This window comes from Vigna unguiculata, chromosome 3, assembly GCF_037176805.1.
Source record: "Vigna unguiculata cultivar grain cowpea cultivar isolate G323 ecotype 2 chromosome 3, ASM3717680v1, whole genome shotgun sequence".
NCBI classification, from domain to species: Eukaryota; Viridiplantae; Streptophyta; class Magnoliopsida; order Fabales; family Fabaceae; genus Vigna; species Vigna unguiculata.
This window is the reverse complement of record NC_140794.1, coordinates 7,996,695-8,016,370: the sequence shown is the minus strand read 5'-3', so window position 1 is coordinate 8,016,370 and position 19,676 is coordinate 7,996,695. Positions and strand designations below refer to the sequence as shown.

The window sequence follows — 19,676 nt, the reverse complement described above, 5'->3', positions numbered from 1 at the left end:
ATTCTAAATATCCTCTGATTATTAATATTTCATTAGAAACTAAACTAATATTAAAAAAATAGAGATAAAAGAAATATTAAAGGTCATGTTAAAAAGCTGAACAAAAAAAGAAAAGCGTAAATAGCCTTTCCGTCTTATTTAAGTGCGTCCACTCCCTCCAATGCACCCAAAAGCAGAAAAAGGAATAAAAAATTGTGGAGTTAGTTGGTTCAGCCTTAAATGCATTTTCAGAGGCAAAATAACTAACCACTTCACGTTCTCAATAAGCCATTTTTGCTACATTCATTTAATATCAACTCAACACCCATTTTCCCTACAATTTCTATTCTCAACCATTTGTCAACTTAGGAAGGAATAACAAATATCATTATATTACTTTCATATAGGAATAAATTACATGCTTCATCCTACCCATTACTTTTGCTTAACTCAATATTTATTCCTTTGTTAATTAACTGTTTAGATTTAAATAATCATTTTAAGAATAACTACTTATTGAAAGTCTCATGGATGCAATTCTCATCTTACAAATCAATTTTATGAGGTTGAATTAGACTTAAAACTCACTTCTAACATGATATTAGAGTCATGTTAGAATCTATACTAACAAACTTTCTTGAACATTCTATTTCATATGATATTGGACCGCTAAACTAATTTAATTCTAAACCCGTTTTCTAAACTATTTTAGCTTTGTTTGGATAGGTTTAATTCAGGTGTTTAAATAACTAAATTTTGTACACCTATACTTTTAATAAGTGAGACAAATTATGACTTTTAGTATTTCACAGTAAGTGGGTCTCAGTCTCTCCTCATCTTTTACACTTACCATGAGGTGGACAAAAATGTCTTATAATACTGTGTGTTTTTTTTTTCTTTTAACTTATACATCAATTGATTTTAACCTTAAGAAAATTTATTTCATAATTCATTTTGTCGTATTAACTAAGCCAAGAATGATTAAATAAATCTTTGATGATTTCAATCCACACTTAACATTATTATAAAAATCAAAGGATGCTTTATACCAATAAATAATATTAAAATATCATACCATTAATGCAATATCTATGTTTTGATCATTGATAGAGACGATTCTTACTTGTTTTATACTTATCTCCTCGTTTCATATCTATAGGGGAAAATAAAATGATGTTATTGGAAAATAAAATAAAGAAATCAATAAATATTTATAAGAGAATCTACCAATAAAAAGAATTATATTACTTTTTGTACCATATGAATTTCAACTTACAGCCCTATTATATATAGATAAAAGATTTATTATTATTGAAATAAAATAAATAAAAACTATTTACACTGATAACTATTTTTTTTTTCTTGACTTAACACAGTTATCTTGTATTTTTATCTTACAAGGTCATGAAAACCAATATCATAGGATCTAAAGGGCTTTCATTTGTCTTCTCTCCTGAGATAAGTCCAAGGTAGGGTACCTTTTTGTCTTCCTTCTCTATACTTTTTTCCTTTTTATTTGGAATATCTGCACACATTATATTCCTCTTTGGCTACTGCCGTAACTTCTTACCACATCTTCTTACATAAAATGAATCTATTTAATTTAACATATTTAAAGAAGTGTATTATTTTCATCCATTATTCGATAGAAATATATAAATTTCCTAATAACATGTGATTTTATTACTTTACTCTATTAATGTATTTAAATTAAATTCATTTTCGGTGTATAAGAATTTGATCAGCGAAAATTCTCAGAGTAATTCCTTTCAATTTCAATCGATCAAGCCATTTTAGACTATTTCACTATAGCTAATATGGAATAAAAAAATATTACAAGCACGTCTAATTAGATACCTAAAAGTGAATGATGATTTTTAGTTTGTTTGATAATATAAAATTATTGGGTCTCTTGGCGAACAACTTTTTGGTTGGCTATAAATTGGAGTTGTTTATTTAGTAGATTAGAGTGTCTAGTTCTGTTCCTTAGTAGTTTCCTTGTTCACTGTCTCTAATGGCTGATTATTCAGGAGGATCAGAAACACAGGAGGTAGTTGTAAATGTGACCAAGGACACCCCAAAAACAATTGAACGCTCCGACTCCTTTGTCTCTGTTCCTTTCTTGCAGAAGGTGCTTTTGTGCCCAACAAAGAATTATAATGCCGTTATTACAATTTGTTAGATTTATAATCTATATTTTGTTGTTGTGAAAAATATTGAACAAGAAGACATGAGAATATCATGGTTTGGTAACTTTTGTTTGTTGATGGACACATGCAGTTGATAGCAGAGGTGGTGGGTACATATTTCTTGATATTCGCAGGATGTGGTTCGGTTGTGGTGAACAAGAACAACAACAACGTGGTAACACTTCCTGGGATAGCAATTGTTTGGGGGCTGGTTGTGACAGTGCTGGTTTACTCTGTTGGCCACATCTCTGGTGCCCATTTCAATCCTGCTGTTACCATTGCTTTTGCCTCCACCAAAAGGTTTCCCTTGACGCAGGTTACAAAACCACAACCTTTTTTCTAGACTATGAACTTGGTGGTTGTCGTAAGACAACAAATTGCAGTACCGTACCATAACTCCTAAGTTGTTATTACACAGGTACCAGCTTACGTTGCAGCTCAACTTCTAGGAGGCACACTTGCAAGTGGAACTCTGAAGCTGTTGTTTATGGGAAAGCATGACCAGTTTTCAGGAACACTTCCAAACGGGACTGACCTGCAAGCTTTTGTGTTTGAATTCATAATCACGTTTCTCCTTATGTTTGTCATATCAGGGGTTGCCACTGATAACAGAGCGGTAACGTCTCTCTCACCTAATCAAGATCTTTAACTTTTCCCTAAGATTCAAGATATTTTCATAAGTTTGAATGTTTTGAACCTGCGATACTTGTCCTCACAGGAAACAACAGTATTAAAGAATGTTAAGAAATTGTAGCACAAAACATTAATTGGTTCTAGAGACATTAATTCACAGTCTTTTTACAATATTAATCCGATATGAGTGGTTTTTTAAGTAAAAAAAGTTGGGTTAATGTTTTGGGTGGTGGAAATTGAATACTTCATTGGCTCGTTCATTTTTTAGTCAAAAAGTGACCAACCCAATTCATTTTTCGCTATAGTGTCAGGAAGAAATGGAGAGAGGCATGGCAACACTGAGGCTAATGGTTGACCTTTCATGACGATGTTTCTGCATAAAAAAATTACACTATTTTTTTAATAGTAAGAAAAAGATCAGATCATTATTAGTTTCTAAGTAGTGGAATCATGAAAGAAAATATACCATCTACGTCGTCTCATAAACGAAATATTGTTCTGATTTTGAAATTGTGCAGATTGGTGAGTTGGCTGGGATTGCAATTGGGTCTACAATACTGCTGAACGTGATGATCGGAGGGTAGTTAACCAATCGAAACCCTAATAAAATGGAAAAATTTTGTTGTTGCAATAGCATGTGATGAAAGTGTTTGATATTTGACAGGCCAGTGACAGGAGCATCAATGAACCCTGTGAGAAGCCTTGGACCTGCTTTTGTGCACTCAGAATACAGAGGAATATGGATATACATTTTGGCACCAGTTCTTGGAGCTGTGGGTGGAGCATGGGTGTACAATATCATTAGGTACACAGAGAAGCCACTGCGTGAGATCACCAAGAGTGCCTCTTTTCTCAAAGGACGTGTTGGTGGCACCAAATAGTTTAACCAAATGCAGATCTTCTAATCTTTTCATCACCTCTTCTGCCACCACTCAATAACTTCTCGCATGTAATTCTCTTTCTTCCAGTAATATTCCAAATAATAACAAAATGGTTTGCATAAACCACTCAGAAAAACTACACTGTTTTGTTTCATTTCCTTGTCTCACAAAAGCTCTTGCATTTGATCTCAGAATTCGTAGTTATTAGTAGTAAAACAGAGTTTTGTCAAAAAGACACAGAATAAAGGAGTAATTATAGTAGGTCTCTTCAATGCTATTAACTGTGGACGGTGAAGAAGGCCAGAAAGTTAAAGTTTCACTTTGTGAATATAAAAGGCGGTTCCGCTTATCAGGTTCTAAAATTACCGGTTAAAAATAATTAACATATATTAAATTTTATAATTAATTATAATATTAAATAAAATCTGACTTAATAATTATTAATATAGTTTTATTTTATTTGAAGAAAAAAATACTTATAAATGTATTGTGTTTAAAATTTTATTTAATACTTATCAATAAAATTTTAAAACTATATTTTATTATTGTCACTAAAAATTAAAATATTATTAAATATGAAAAATTTAAATTAAGAGAAAATTAAAAAAAGAATAATGTTAAACATTTAAAGAGTTGAAAAACAAATTTAAAATTAATTTAAAATTTTATTGAGATCTTTTTATCTACTTTTCAATAATATTTTATAACATTTCTCTTAATTTAAGAAAATAATGAACGAAATAAACAATATTTTAATATCTAAAATTATTAATTATAAATACATAAATTAGTAGTATGTTATAAAAGTATTCTTTTTCTTGTTTTTTAGAAGAAATTTTAAAATTTTCTAAATATTTATTTTGTATTTTAGAGTTATTATTTAAAAATTTTAAAAAAATATATTTTATCTTTATAAAATCTGTTGTATATATTTATATTATTTTAATCAAAGAAAGTAATTATTTTAGTTTTTAATGTAAAAATGTTGGAAAAAAAAGCATTAATTATTTCCCAAATGAGGATATGGGATTAACATTCTCCTATACAAATAATTTCATGAGATCATTAGTTAGTTTTTTTTTTATTGGTATGAGATCATTAATTAGCGGAAATGGTAAGAAAATTATAATAAATCTAGTTTGGATAATTTTCTTAAATTTTTCTATTTGAACGTTAGTTGTTAGTTCATTTTCAAGTAAAACACAGAGAATGTATCACAGTAACTCTAATTTGTATTTGTAGTAAGCAATTAAGTTGACTATAGTCAAAACTGAATCATGTAACTTAAACTGTTATGTTCCCAAAATAGAAAAAAAAAATTATCTATTAACTATTAATCATAATTATAGTTTTTAATTTAGTAGTAAATGTCTGTTATTTAGCAATACGACCTTACTTGTATGGATTGCGCTGGTATAAAAGAATGACATAATTTAGCACAATGATAATATGTGAGATAAACGTGTAATAATTATAATTATTATTTTTCATGTGAATAGTACTCTTTCCATAAAAAAAATTGTTATTTGATAAAAGTAATAGTAAATATTTAATTATCATTATGAGAAAATAATAAAATTCTAATGGTCTAAACTTCACTATTAATGATATACACTATAAGAAAATCGATAATTATTAATAAATAAAATTCGTTGATAATCATATAATTTGGTTGTAAATTAATTTTATGGATGAATTATCTGTAAAATGTTTCTAAGTAAATTTTATTAAAGGACAAAATTGTCGATAGTTACCGATAATCACAACTCCATTTAGCAAATCTTTTATCATTAAGTGACAATATCAACAAAAGAAATTTTAAGCAAACATTTACGTTGGTAAGTTTGTTTGTTGTGAAGTGTTTCATTCAATTACATGTTAAATTACAAATTAAACAAAAAGACTAACAAGTACCTATATCAAAAAAATGTCATTAACAATCATAAATTAAGCAACAAAATTAATGTGTGGCCTAACTAATCAAGTATTGTCAACAGTAATTATAAACTGGACCTAAATTGTTCATATTTATAAATACAAAAATAATATAAAACATGCTAAACGACTATTATTCAAGGAATCATGGGACTTGAGATAAAGGTACACATATATAAATTCCTTTTTGAACCTTCTCCTAAGAGTTTAAATTTAGGGACAATTCACCTTATCAGAGTCTCTACTGTGGGTAAATAATTTGGTAGACATCAATCTTCGAAATCTTCGCGTCAACGCATTAAAAAGGATTAAAAAATATAACCGGCATATATCAGGCTTAAAAATATTTGTGTATATTTAATTCTTTTATTTCCTTATTTGTTTAATGTAAAATTCTAATAATATGGTTTATTAGGTGAGAAAATGGTAGACCTAATTTAACATTAATTAAGAAGATGCATTTTAGTTAAATTCATTTATAATTCTTAATTTCGCATTAATTTTTATTTTATTTTGACTAAGAAAGAAAGAAAAAGAAGAAAAGAAAACTCCTTATTATTACTATTTATTGGGTAAACTCTTTCCCATCACGCATCATGCTCATCACCATAACCTCGTGACAAGATAAATAAATAGAGATCACATTCCGCTTTCTCCTAACTTCATATTCACTGTACGAAGCACACTTCTCCCTGCTGTTTCTTCGTTTTTCTTTCTGCAATGGACGAGAATTCAACAACAAACCACGAGGTGGTCTTAGATGTAAACAAGGATGTCTCTACAACAACTGAAGACTCAAACTCCTGTCTCAATGTTTTTTTCTTGCAAAAGGTGCGTCCTAATTTCTTTTCGTTGCCTAAATCCGAAGAAAGAGGAGTAAAGTAAGTTTTTTTTTTTTTTTTTGTTGCAAATCTTTTAATGAACATAATCTTAATCTATTGACCATGTTGAAGTAAAAAAGCATTGAGATTGGAAATGCCGACATGGTGTTTGTTTGTTTGATGGATACAGTTGGTGGCTGAGGTGGTGGGCACGTATTTCTTGATATTCGCAGGGTGTGCTTCGGTGGTTGTGAACAAGAACAACGACGACGTGGTAACACTTCCTGGGATATCAATTGTTTGGGGACTAGTTGTGATGGTGCTGGCTTACTCTGTTGGTCACATCTCTGGTGCTCATTTCAATCCTGCTGTCACCATTGCCTTTGCCTCCACCAAAAGGTTTCCATGGAAGCAGGTGAACCAAACACGTTATTTTTCTCTTCTTCATTCATTGTTAGTTCAAGTAGGTGGGAAAATATAGGTCAAACCACAGTATCGTTGCAAATTGTATTGTAAGAAAAATTTGGTTATTTTATGCAATATTTCAATGCAACTTAATTTTTTAAAAGAGAGATAAGAGGACAAGTAAAAGAAAATTTGTTGATGTAACGTGCGGAATTATTGAGTTATTGAGAAAACTATGTTGTGTTGTATTAATATTACATCTCAGCTTAAAATACTCATTTGCCTTGACCATTTTATACAGTATAGATATAATTGATAAACAAAACGCGTTACTTAGTCTTAAAATGATTGACATGGTTATGGTTATGTTTGATTGAATTGAACATTGTAGGTGCCAATTTATGTAGTAGCACAGGTTGTTGGATCTACACTTGCAAGTGGGAGTCTCAGACTAATATTCAGTGGTCATGAGAACCAGTTTCCAGGAACACTTCCAGCGGGCACTTACGCCCAGGCATTTGCGGTTGAATTCATTATCACGTTTTTGCTTATGTTTGTCATATCTGGGGTTGCCACTGATAACAGAGCGGTGAAGTTTTATTCCCTCCTTAATTGTTGTTTTGCTTCTTGTTTGGTTATACATTATTATTAGCTTTTGATAACAACAACAAAAACATTTTGATTAACAAGGTTGCAGTCAATTAAGGTTGGCTAATCACCTCCATAAAAAATGGACTAGTTGTCTGAATATATTTGTTGCGTTTTGAATCATTTGGAAGAAGCTACAAGTTTGCATCACAAGACACGTCTTATATACTAAAAAAAAATCCATATTTGAATATTTGTCTCTCTTGGACCCCGTGACATGGTGGCCTTTATTTATTCATTTTATTTGTTTTCCAATCTTGCAGATCGGTGAGTTGGCTGGGATTGCCGTTGGGGCCACTGTACTGTTGAATGTGTTGTTTGCAGGGTATTATTGCATATCTTATCCAAAGCTAATTGAATATTATTACTATGCATACACATTAAGAAAAAAAATGCTTTATTCAGCCAAAGATGTTACACCTTTTGGAAGAAAAATAAAGGTCAAAGTATGATCTCATGCATTAGCGTGATATAATAATGGTTGAGCTAAATTTATGTTATGTTTGTGATTATGATGTTATTATGTGAATACTGATAACATGATTTGATGATTTTGTTATGTGACAGACCAATCACAGGAGCATCAATGAACCCAGCAAGAAGCTTAGGCCCTGCATTAGTGCACAATGAATTCAGAGGAATATGGATATATTTAGTGTCTCCAACAATTGGGGCTGTGTTTGGTGCATGGGTGTATAACAGTATTCGTTACACAGATAAGCCACTGCGTGAGATCACCCAAAGTGCTTCTTTCGTTAAAGGAAAAGGTGATAGATGATATTCAAGTGTGGTTTAGAGAGGAGTAACTTTTGCAGATTAGTTCTCACCAATTTTTGTTATCTTCAAGATACCAAAGTAAAGGGAGGAGACTTGTAAACCTTTTTCTTTGTTTTTGGTTTTACAATGTCAATGTAACAGTTCATCAAGTTTACGTTATTATTATGCATATTACTCAACTTTCTTACTAGATCCATCTTAATGGGTTTAAGTCTATGTTGTTGTAAAACTCATCCAAAGAAAATAAAAGTTTGCCTTCTTTTGTTTTTCATTTTATCAGCTCTCTGTTGCTACATTTTATGACTTGCTTGGGATTCCTATATGATATGTGTTTATATATACTATTAACACTATTTAATAATATTATTGCCTTTTGATAAATATAATACGATATGTATATATAACTATTTTCTAAACTAATTTCAAAACAATATATATTATAAAATAATAAAACTACATTATTTGAATTTTATTTTTCAAATTTGAATATTGTAAATGGTAAATTAATTACATATTACTGTTAATTTTTGTTAGTTATATGAAATAAATAAAAAATCCCTTTTTCTCATTTTTAAGGGTCAAGTCATCGATGCACCCTAAAAAGGGTGAACCATGATTTTTAACCCATGAGTTAACTATTCAATCCACATTAACCTGTATTAACCTGTTTTAACGAATTGGAGACAAGAAGGGCAAAACGAACCAATATGAACAGGACTTGCTTATTTGCCATATATAGTTAAAGACTAACCCTGTACCAATTTCACACAAAAAAAGCATATTCTTTGATTGGAGAAACGGTTAACTTAGTTTAATATCTGACAACCAACATTTATTCTATGATCAAATATTATTTTCAGTTTTGCTAAACCTTTTGTCAGATTTTCTTTTCAAATAAAGTTAAGTATTGTTGATAAGCTAAAAAAAGATAATGACAATAAGTAAAATTCATATGGACAAAGGTATGGCCAAGTAACATTACAAGTAAAAATGTACATGCTAGGACAAAAGAATTGAAGTTAGGATGCCTCACTAAACAAGATATACATGTCAGGAAAAGCTAGGTAATAATATTATTGGAAGAAAAACAAAAATCTTCTGTTGTGGTCACGATGCCTTTGGAAGAAACTAGTTTCCTCAACTTGATACCTGAAGATTACTTTAATTACCACCAGTAACACGAGCAGAATCACTACCTTGCCTGGTTCTTGGAATAATTATAGGCAAGCAACACACCAGAACAAATAGTAACTCCATCATGAAAGCCATCATTGCGATCCATAGAAATATGCCCAGCTTCCAACGCCATAAGATTCTCTTGATTAAGGGAAGTTCTGATTCAATGATAACTGATGAATCATATATTTGAGGAATGCCAGCACCGGGTGGATATTCTGCTCGGTGCTCTAGTGTTACTTTTAAGCATGAAGTAGGTACATTTCCTTCAACGAAACCTCTCAGATTGACATTCAGTGTCTGGGTTTCTGATACAAAACCAGTGACAAGTGGTACAATCTTGAGGAATGTCATCATTAGCCGGATAGGCTCGCTTATGAATTTTAACATGCAAGGTTGGTTCGCAGTCCAAATAGTTTTGCCATCAAAAGATAAGAAGTCTACCTTGATCTATATAATAGACAATTCAAGGAAGAATTCGTAAGCAACAGGAACCCATGAAGTATGAATGACTGTAATAATTATCATCAATCATCACAGTTCAGATTTTTTAGCAGAACAATTAAAGAAAAAGGAAATGGCAATTTTAACAAAATGAACTTATTAAAGAATCATGATCAAACAATCAAAGAAAACTGATCCCTTCTTTGCCTAATTAATGCAAGTAACTGCTATTTTACAGCACACACACCACAATGATAAGAAACATAGTACGTAGAAAGAAAAAAAGAATCACTGGAGTATTAAGTTTTAGCTTTTATGTAAAGGCCAGTGAAGTGTCCTCGTCTCTAACACAAGTATATGACATTCACGTGAATACCACACTTGGCATATATCGCAGAAGAGGTTTGTGATGATAATTCTCTACCCTGTTGTCACCCATTAAAATTTAACAATAATGGCACCAGGGATTGGATTCTCTAAGCCAGTTCAACTCCTACCAGGTAAGTTCAATGGCTGAAAAATCTTTTGATGAGCAAGAGCAGCACCAATCTACACAGCCACAGTACAACTGTTGAACTTTTCAAAGAAACTAATTCATAAAACACTAGAATCATGTTTACATCATTTCTTCTGTCCAAACTCCAATCCAGATACTCGTATAAAGCAAAAAAAAAAAAAAAAAAATCGAGTTAAAGCTAGCACCCGGTTGCCACTCAAATGCTACAGAACTATCTTCAAAAGTATAGACAATATAACTACAACCATCAAAGATCCCCATACTAACACTACACGTTTATACTAGAACAAGTAAAACATCATGCAAGAAGTTCATGTAATTCTCTGGATTAATCAAAATGAATCAGATAAGTGATAAGTACCTGAAAGATGCCAAGGTTTGTGTTGTATTCTGACTCTGGCACAACCAATGAAACAGTGACCTCCACCTTTTGATTAGCAGGTATAACCCTTCTACCCATCCGCTTTCCAACGGCAACGTTTGTCCCAGAATCATGGCCCATCCCAACATTATCACAAGACATCACAGGCACCAATGCAAAAGGACTCTGTTTGGTGTAATCAAAGTTAAAACCCTGACTCATCTGAAAAGGCTTCTCCACCAAACTCTTCACCAAAATCCCACTCACCACAAGAGAACAAACCAAAAGAGCACACAAAATGCAACAAACATAGACTGACCACAACAATCCCCACCCACACCTAAATGCAACATTCCACAAAGACTTATGCTCTTTTAACCACCCCTGAGCCGAAGAACCAATGCACCCACAAACACCACACAACACTCTACCCAAAATATCCACCAACAAACCTTTCCCCATTCTAATTGCTCCAAAAGGGTCAATAAAAAACATGAAAGCGTGTACCGTAAGCCACACTGGGCATTTCACTAACACAAAAAAAGCATTGATTTGAAACACAATAGCTCTAATCACCAACCCTGTTACATAATCGAGCAAGTTAATTGGGGAATTACCGATCTCCACGGCTGAGTCCGCGGAATCGGTGGCTCTGTCGTCATTCTCGGCGGAGGTTAACGTCGATTCCTCGTTCCCCTCTTCGCTGGCAACGCTTGGAGATGGAGAGGAACGAAGTTTCTTTTGATTCGAATCGCATTTCTCGGGGGAATCCTCGTTTTCTTTCGGAGTTTCGAGGTTTCGATCGCTCCAAAGGCTCGCTCCGGGAACGGTGGGCGAACTATCGTCGGAACCGTTCTTCTTGGATTCCCTAGCCGGAGAATGACGGCGTGTCGGACGACGGCGGACTGTGGTTGCCGGAGTTGGGGAGGGTGGGTTGAGGTCGGAAAGAATGGAAGCCTCTGCGGAAGATTCCGGTGAAGTATCAGCGGTAGCGGGGCAATGGTTGAAGGGGCAGTGCGGTAGAGCGTCGAGGAAAACGTCGTCGTTTTGGTGGTTTGGACCTTGAAACGATGAGTCCATTGAAGATGAAATGATGGAATATTGAACCTGAGAGGCTGGTTCATTTTGAAGCCACTAAATTCAGAATTTGCTTTCTGAAAACGGAAAGCATATTTCGAAGAAAACAACAAAAATATTATATTGCAAAACAATCACAAAAAGCACGTGGTTTAAAAAAAAAATTACATGTTTATTGCCACCAATTTCCCTGGGATGAACTTATAAACATTTCCTCCAAAAATAAAAAGAAGTGTACTTACACTTTAAATCTGTTTTGATTTCTCATGTTTAATAGTTAATTTATAACCCAACTTAGAAAATAAAAATGAATAAAATATAGTATTTTCATGATCATTAACATTTTTTTTTGTAATTTACTTTTTGATATTCTTTTTTGCCTTTTCTTTGAATGACAACAATTTATGTTTTACTAATTTAGGTGTACGAACTACTAACTTTAATATTTTTCTATCTTTTATGATGATTGTTTGTTTTCGATCTTTGTAATGTTATAGGATGCATAATATTAAGATTTTTTTACTCCAAAAAATATTAAAATGTTTAAGACTTTAATAAGCCTTTAGGATATATATATATATATATATATAAAGATGGAAAATGATTTTTTGACTACTAAATTTTGACAACTTTTTCTTATAATATAAGGTGACATGTTTTAAGTGGTTTTTCATTCTTCCATTTTCTCATTCCCAATATTAAAATCACTTACAAGATGTCACCTCTAGTTGCGGACCTTTTGCGAGGAAATATGCGACTCCCCAATTTTTTTTTATTTATTTTTTCATATATGTATTTAAATTATTTATTTATATATTAATATATTATTTATATTAACTTTGTAAGGTTTTCTTTAAATATCATACATTTTTTCTCTCTCTTTTTTCATTTTTCTATTTTGTATTTTCATTTTTTTTATCTCAATTTTTACTTTCAATATCATTTCTTTTTCAAAATAAAAGTGTTACTTTCAATATCATTTCTTTTTTAAAATGAAAGTGTACAATGTAAAATTGATGATTTAAAAAAACATTTTAGATTGATTAATTTATTCTTTTGAATTGGTTTATTTTGTACTTTTTTTAAGCATATATTTTCTTTTTGTATGTGATAAATTTGTCTGTTAGGTGGTGACAAATTCATTTTTTTCTAAATAGGTGAGAAGGAAAAAATATTATATTAGAAAAATGATGATAATGAGCAAATAATTATTTTTTTTTTTCAAGAAGAAGACTTGTGATTCATGTACATCAATTAAACTTCAAAATTTTTATGAGAATCTAAAAATTAAAAACTACGAAAAACAACTATCTAAGAATCTCAGAATTGCATATAATGCTAAATTTGTTTTCCAAGTTCTGCCATTGATCATCTCATATTATAAGAGAAAGTTGTCAAAATTTAATAGTCAAAATATTATTTTTCTATATAAATACAATTATTATCCCATATCACGCATAAATATTAATATTTTTCATATCGTAAGTTAGGTTCTTTCATAATTTTTTGTTATGAGCAAAATTTGTGTAACATTCATTTTTTCCATATATTGATATGAAAATAAATAAAAAAAATCCTATGCTTTTAATCTTTCTATAAAATAGAATCCTTTATATTTTTTAGCATGGAAATGTATATTTTTAAATCTTTTCATTTCCATGACATGAGAATGATCAATAACACAAATAGATCGTTGGGATATTGTTATAGATGAAAACGACGAGTTTCTTGTGAAAATATTTCAAAGACTAAGGCAGATAGATTCCATAAAGAAATATTACGTTTTGAACAAAAAAAATCAAAGAAATGTATAGAAAATCGTAATTATGTTTCAAAGTGAAGAGAGTTATAAATTTTTCATTATTCAGCCAATTTCAATCGCAGAAAGGAAAAAAAAAAAAGCAGAATAGAGTGGAAAATCACTAAAAGATAGCAGGCTATCAACACAAATTTGAAATAATGTTATTTTTTTAAATAATATTTAGATATTTAATTAATTTGAAAGTTTTTGTTAAGCGAGTGTTAATTATATTTATTTGTTCACATTATCTTTCAAATTATTATTATTTTTCATTGTAATATTCACATTTAATAAATATTTAATAAAAACAAGACAAGGTGAATATACTAGAACCTTATTGAACACGGTAATGGAATACATTTGCCAACAAAAAACCATTACATAGCATAATTTCTTGAGGGCACCTTCATTTTCTGATCTGCAATCTTTTTTCCAATTTAGCCAAGCCAATTTACTCCTCCCCCTACAATTCTCCACAAGAACTGCTTTGAAATTCTTAATAAAGAACTAAGTTAAGAGTAAATAGAAGAACATGAACCTTAAATCTGGATGCATCATCAAATGGCATAAATTTGTGCCCCTTCTACTTCAGTTTCTGAGCCGGAGTTTGATCGACTCATGAATGTGTTCTTCTTCCTCGCTATTTGATAACGTTTACTCTTGAGAACATAGTACGTCATAGCACCAAGAACACCAGCCATTGTAACTCCCCCAACAATAGTGACCAATATTGCAGCCCACTTGTGATGCCGACCAAGTACTATATAAGACGCTGATATGAATGCAACAGTGGTGCATATAGATGCTAGCCACATCATCTTGTTGATCACCTTCACAACCCTCATCTCAGACTTTGTTCTCCCTCTCACAAGGGTGATCTGAACTACCACAACAGCCAGTGACGTGAATAGCGCAACGGAATTGCACAAAAAGAACACTTCAAAAGGTATCGTGCCTTCCATCACTGCCACCCCACTATCAAAATCTCCACCGGGAACACTGAAAATGGCAGCAAATGCAAGCGCCGCAAACAGAACTGCAACCACCGTTACTGTGTTGGTGGCATTGTTGATACCTGCTCTTTGCAACTTCCGTAGCTCCATGGCGATTCCGTTCACGTTCATGTTGGTCTTGCGAGTTTGTTTCAGCTGTGAGCGAACGTCATTTCTAATTTGCGTCACGGTGTTCCTGATGGGCTCATCCCTTGGCTGGTTCAGATTGTTCGCATTCAGTGCCCCGTTAAGAATTAGGGAACCTCTTATGTCTAAGATTTCTTCTGATGGGGGAAGGGATTGAGCAATATCAAGAGCTGTTTTGTGGTCCCTTGTTAATGCATTCACGTTCATGTCTGGAAGAAGCAATAGCTCATTCACTATCTGCGTCAAACTATGACATATCATAGGAGTTTAATTTCTCTGTATATATTATCATTCTAACAATTTTTATATCACCATGAACATAACCAAAGATCATAAGTAATAAACTTATCATCATGAACATAACTGAAATATAAAGTTATCTTCAAACATGTTCTGAGAATAATAACATTATCTTGTTGAGTTATTCAGGCAGTGTACAATACCTCGACCCTCTTTTTCCTTGTGGCTATGTGCAATGCAGTATTCCCAAACTTATCTGGCAGCATCACAATTGCTGCATCAGCTCGAAGAATGCTCTTCACAGCTTCACAACTCACACCCTTCACAGCCATGTGCAGTGCAGTTTGGCCTTTCTTATCAGTTCTTCTGGCAAGTTGTTTATCCTTGGCGAGCAACAAATTTACAACATCGACATGTCCTTGGCGTGCAGACAAATGAAGTGCATTCTTTCCGTTTGATCTAGATAATTCTATTTGACTAGGGTCACGTGACAGCAAAAGTTCAACAACACTCGTATGCCCCCCTGTGGCTGCAGATATCAGAGGAGTTGCATTTGATCTGCAAACTGTCTTGATAAGCCCCGGTTCACGTTCTAGTAGCAGTTTAACAATTGCTGCAAAAAATGGAATTAGTTCTCATTAGCTATTGAAGCTTTAGTATATATAGTTATAAAGATCCATCACTCTCTCTTTCATCTTCTTCCACCCTAGATTTTCTCAGTGTTTTTACTCCTAATCTTCGACACAAATTAGCACCAAATACAAACATTTGTTACACAAATTTCAAAGTGAACACTCAAATTCTAACCTAAAAATTACAGTCAAGTTTTGTACTCAAGACATACTCTTGTAGCTGTTAGTTATTTCTGGAGACATGGTGAAAAGACTAGTTTTTAGAGGCAGGGAAGAAGATAGAAAATTAACAAGAGAAGTGAGAATATTTGATTAGGTTGAGTTGTTAATTACATACATAGGTGACCACGGCTAGCAGCAATGTGAAAGGCGTCAAACCCTAGATCATTCTTCAACGAAATCCCTTCGGGAGAAGAATAGAACAGAATATCTCGGACCGCATCAAGGTGCCCTTTATCAGCGGCAATGAACAACGCCGTCTCTCCCAACTCATTCACATCATTCACAATGGCAGACCTTATGGCCGCAACCTCCGCATCGAAATCGCAGCTGCTCTGAGTCCCCACCATCTGGGCATCGATCACGTCCATAATCTCCCTGACGGCCGCCGAGTCGCCTCGCCGCGCCGCCAGGTGGAGCTCCGTGTCGTTGTGGCGCCCCGTCACCTGTCTGACGTACCTCTTCTGGCCAGCGACGGGCTTGGAGGACGAAAGGGCCTTGCCGGAGTTGGAAACCAGAAGAGCGTTCCCGGAGGACGAGAGCACCAAAGTGGCTTTCCTCGGAGTGTTGGGTTCGTGCCGATTAACATTATCTTCAAACTTCGTTCTATCCATGAATAATGAACAGTGATGAAATGAATGGAAGGAGCTATGTCATTCACGATCATGTGTTCTTTTCATCACGAGTCAGTGGCGACACAAGAAACTCAACGTCTGGATCCGCACTATAAGCCGAAGCGTGTTTCTACAATACGCAATGCATGTAATCGTGTATTACACCTGTCAACGCATGGAAAGCATGCTCTCTTTTCTTCTCTAAGAATTGTACTCGTGCTAGACGTGGAATAAAACTAAACTAGACTCTAACAAAAATACTATTTTTGGCTAAAAATCATGTTAAACAACACATATTACTCTAATAATTGATAGTTTCTTTAGCAGATCTTTTGTGAACTTAATATATCACACCATATTCACTACAATTTTTTTTAATTATTACTAACAATAATAAATCTATAAGTATCTTTGAATCATTGACAGATTTCTAAAATTTTAATTATTGATGAATTTTAAAATCATAAAATTTGTCAACAAGGCAATTAAAAATTTTGGAACCCATTGGTTGAAATGATTATTAAGTATGGATTTGTCTATCGGTAAATTTATCGATAACAACAACGATAAATTATTCACCCAATAGTTTAGATACAATTTTTTCTTCTTCAAAAATATTAAAAAAAAAAAATCTAATTCGGTTTTCTTCTTCCACGAGATGTCTCCTCCTTTGCTCCTCTTCCTATCGCGAGACCTCAAAACCGTATCCACAGCTCGACGTTGTGCGTCTTCACCTACCAAGGTCATCATTGGAGACGTCTTTGTGTTACTGGTGATACCAACGACATTAACACCACTTCCTCCTCCCTATACAGCAATTGTGTAGGGTGCTGGCAATGTTGAAGCTTTTCTGTTCTGAAAGTGGAATTCTGGTTATGGAGGTTGCCACTACGTAATGTGTTGGTTTTTCTAATTTTTGTTGATTTGGGGTTGAAAAATGGTTGTTGGATTTGGAAGATGAAGTTTAAACCGGATGGAATGGTCGTTGGAAAGGGGCTACCAATGTTATGTTGGTTGCAGAATTGGGCATGTAAAAATTGATTTTGCTCATAACAAAAAAAAGAAAGGAAGAAGAAGAAGGAGGGACGAAGAAGAAGATGAACCAAATCGTAATGTTTACTAGAAATTTTATTAACAAAATTGTTCGTTAGTATTTTTCTATTGATAATTATCGATAAATTTTATTGACAATTTTTTTATTGGTAATTATCGATAGAATAATAATTTCATCGATAAAAGTTATTGATTGGAAATTTTATCTATGTATTTTTTATTGTCAATAATTTTGATTTATCGACAAATTTTGGTCATTGATAATATCAAATTCTTTTGTAGTCATTATATGAAATAGGCCACTATTTATAACATGTCAAATCTTACAACACTCTTTTATGTAATCTTAATGTATGAAAAGTGTAATGCAAACTTCATTTATATCAATTTGAGATATATTCAAATTATATATTAATATTTTATCTTACAAATCAATTTTATAAAATTTATTTAAGTCTATAATATTTAATTTTAATAATATATATAACTTTACATTATCAATTAATAAAAGCATAATTACTTATTTAGTTTCTTAATTTTTTAGTTTGGTTCAATTTAGTCCCTTTATTATTGGATGGTTCAATTTAGTCCTCCAATTCTTGAAAAGGATTCAATTTGGTACTCTCCGTTAAGTTCGAGTTAACACCATGTCCGTACAAGACACGTGTCAAGTTGTGAACTTTTTAATTAATTTATTTATTTTTTAATTTTTTTAATTTATTTTAAAAAAATTATTATTTTTTTAAATTTATAAACTGCCACGTGTCATGTTATCGTCATGCCACGTGTTAATTTATAGTGATAACAAATGACAATATTAATAGTTGTTTTCAATTTAGTCGTCTATTTAAATTTTTTGTTTAATTTAGTACACCTATTTTTTAAAATGATACAATTGTGTCTTTTCCAATTTGAGAGCAAATTAGTAAATAAACTTAATTATAACATATATATATATATACATGTTAAAATAATTTTGTTGAATTTATACATCAAATCACTATACCTAAAATAAGAGTACTAAATTGAACCAAAAATTTAAATAGGAGACTAAATTGAAAACAACTATTACTAGTACACGTGTCAAAACTGTAAACTGCCATGTGGCACGACGATAACCTGAACTTGAAAAAGTTGAAAAAGTAAAAAGAATTAAAAAATTAAAAATTTTACAGTTTGACACGTGTCCTATATGGATACAATATTAACTCCAACTTAACGGAGATGACCAAAACGAACCTTTTTACATAATTAGAGGACTAAATTGAACAAACCAATAATAAGGAGACCAACTTGAACCAAACCAACAAGGGGACTAAATCTGTAATTATACCATTAATAAAATACCACTACTAATATTTAAAGATATGCATTTTAATACTTGCCAAATTGATCATAAAAATTTATAGAAATTGATTCAATAAAACTATGTTCATCAAAAACAAGATTCTGATTGGTCAAAAGTATAGATCTCTCCGTCAAGAATCCATGGATAATCTTTAATCCTCAATCAAATGGGAGACGAGTTCAGAATGTTAGATGATATAAAAAACTTTAGAAAAAGTTTCTAAAGAGATTAAGACTTTTATGAAATAAAACTCGATTAACATTTACAAATTTTATTGTTAAACTTTTTATGAATAATATAATCGAATGTCTGCTCTTAAAACATTTTCTAAATTCTTATAAGGACTCTACAAATTCAATGAACAACATGAAAAATATATTCATATGAAAATTTTAAAGAATATTAAATTGTTAAAAATTTGGATGAAAGGGCCTAACTACCGCACAAATTAAAATTTTAAAACCAGATTTCAATTTTTTTTGTTAAAATATTTTATTTGAAACCATAACATATAACTTGAACTTAAATTTTGCTTGTTGTACTATAAAATAATAACAACTCTCATTTCATTAGAGAAATAATACACTACAAGAAAATCTCTTATTAATGATTAATTGTTGTGACAAAAAGAATTAATCACTATAGTGACCAATTTAGATGTCAATTTATAAATAAAAATTATTGGTAACTAAAATATTTTTTAAATTGGTCACTAGAGTGAATTGATCTCCTTTAAATTGGTTAGTAGCATTAGCTACCAAAGTTTTAGCTATTCAAAAAATTGGTC

The 19,676-nt window shown here is 31.9% G+C and overlaps 4 protein-coding genes across 4 annotated transcripts; 2 read left to right on the top strand and 2 right to left on the bottom strand.

Moving 5' to 3' along the window:
* The first annotated feature begins 1,899 nt into the window (after window positions 1–1,899).
* On the top strand, window positions 1,900–3,836 carry LOC114174908 (nodulin-26). The gene is made up of 5 exons (XM_028059643.2): window positions 1,900–2,110; window positions 2,260–2,484; window positions 2,587–2,784; window positions 3,320–3,381; window positions 3,466–3,836. The coding sequence occupies exons 1-5, from the start codon at window positions 1,994–1,996 to the stop codon at window positions 3,680–3,682; spliced, it is 819 nt and encodes a 272-aa protein (XP_027915444.1). The 5' UTR covers window positions 1,900–1,993; the 3' UTR covers window positions 3,683–3,836.
* A 2,366-nt stretch (window positions 3,837–6,202) lies between these two features.
* On the top strand, window positions 6,203–8,539 carry LOC114174909 (nodulin-26-like). Its single transcript, XM_028059644.2, has 5 exons — window positions 6,203–6,448; window positions 6,629–6,853; window positions 7,235–7,432; window positions 7,755–7,816; window positions 8,059–8,539. The coding sequence occupies exons 1-5, from the start codon at window positions 6,338–6,340 to the stop codon at window positions 8,267–8,269; spliced, it is 807 nt and encodes a 268-aa protein (XP_027915445.1). The 5' UTR covers window positions 6,203–6,337; the 3' UTR covers window positions 8,270–8,539.
* A 661-nt stretch (window positions 8,540–9,200) lies between these two features.
* Window positions 9,201–11,928, bottom strand: LOC114175884 (seipin-2-like). The gene is made up of 2 exons (XM_028060726.2): window positions 10,767–11,928; window positions 9,201–9,894 (listed from the first exon to the last, which is right to left on the bottom strand). The coding sequence occupies exons 1-2, from the start codon at window positions 11,844–11,846 to the stop codon at window positions 9,430–9,432; spliced, it is 1,545 nt and encodes a 514-aa protein (XP_027916527.1). The 5' UTR covers window positions 11,847–11,928; the 3' UTR covers window positions 9,201–9,429.
* A 2,017-nt stretch (window positions 11,929–13,945) lies between these two features.
* Window positions 13,946–16,590, bottom strand: LOC114179313 (ankyrin repeat-containing protein ITN1-like). The gene is made up of 3 exons (XM_028065605.2): window positions 15,993–16,590; window positions 15,227–15,636; window positions 13,946–15,020 (listed from the first exon to the last, which is right to left on the bottom strand). Exons 1-3 carry the CDS (start codon window positions 16,486–16,488, stop codon window positions 14,202–14,204), a joined length of 1,725 nt encoding a protein of 574 aa, XP_027921406.2. The 5' UTR covers window positions 16,489–16,590; the 3' UTR covers window positions 13,946–14,201.
* Between the last annotated feature and the right edge of the window lie 3,086 nt (window positions 16,591–19,676).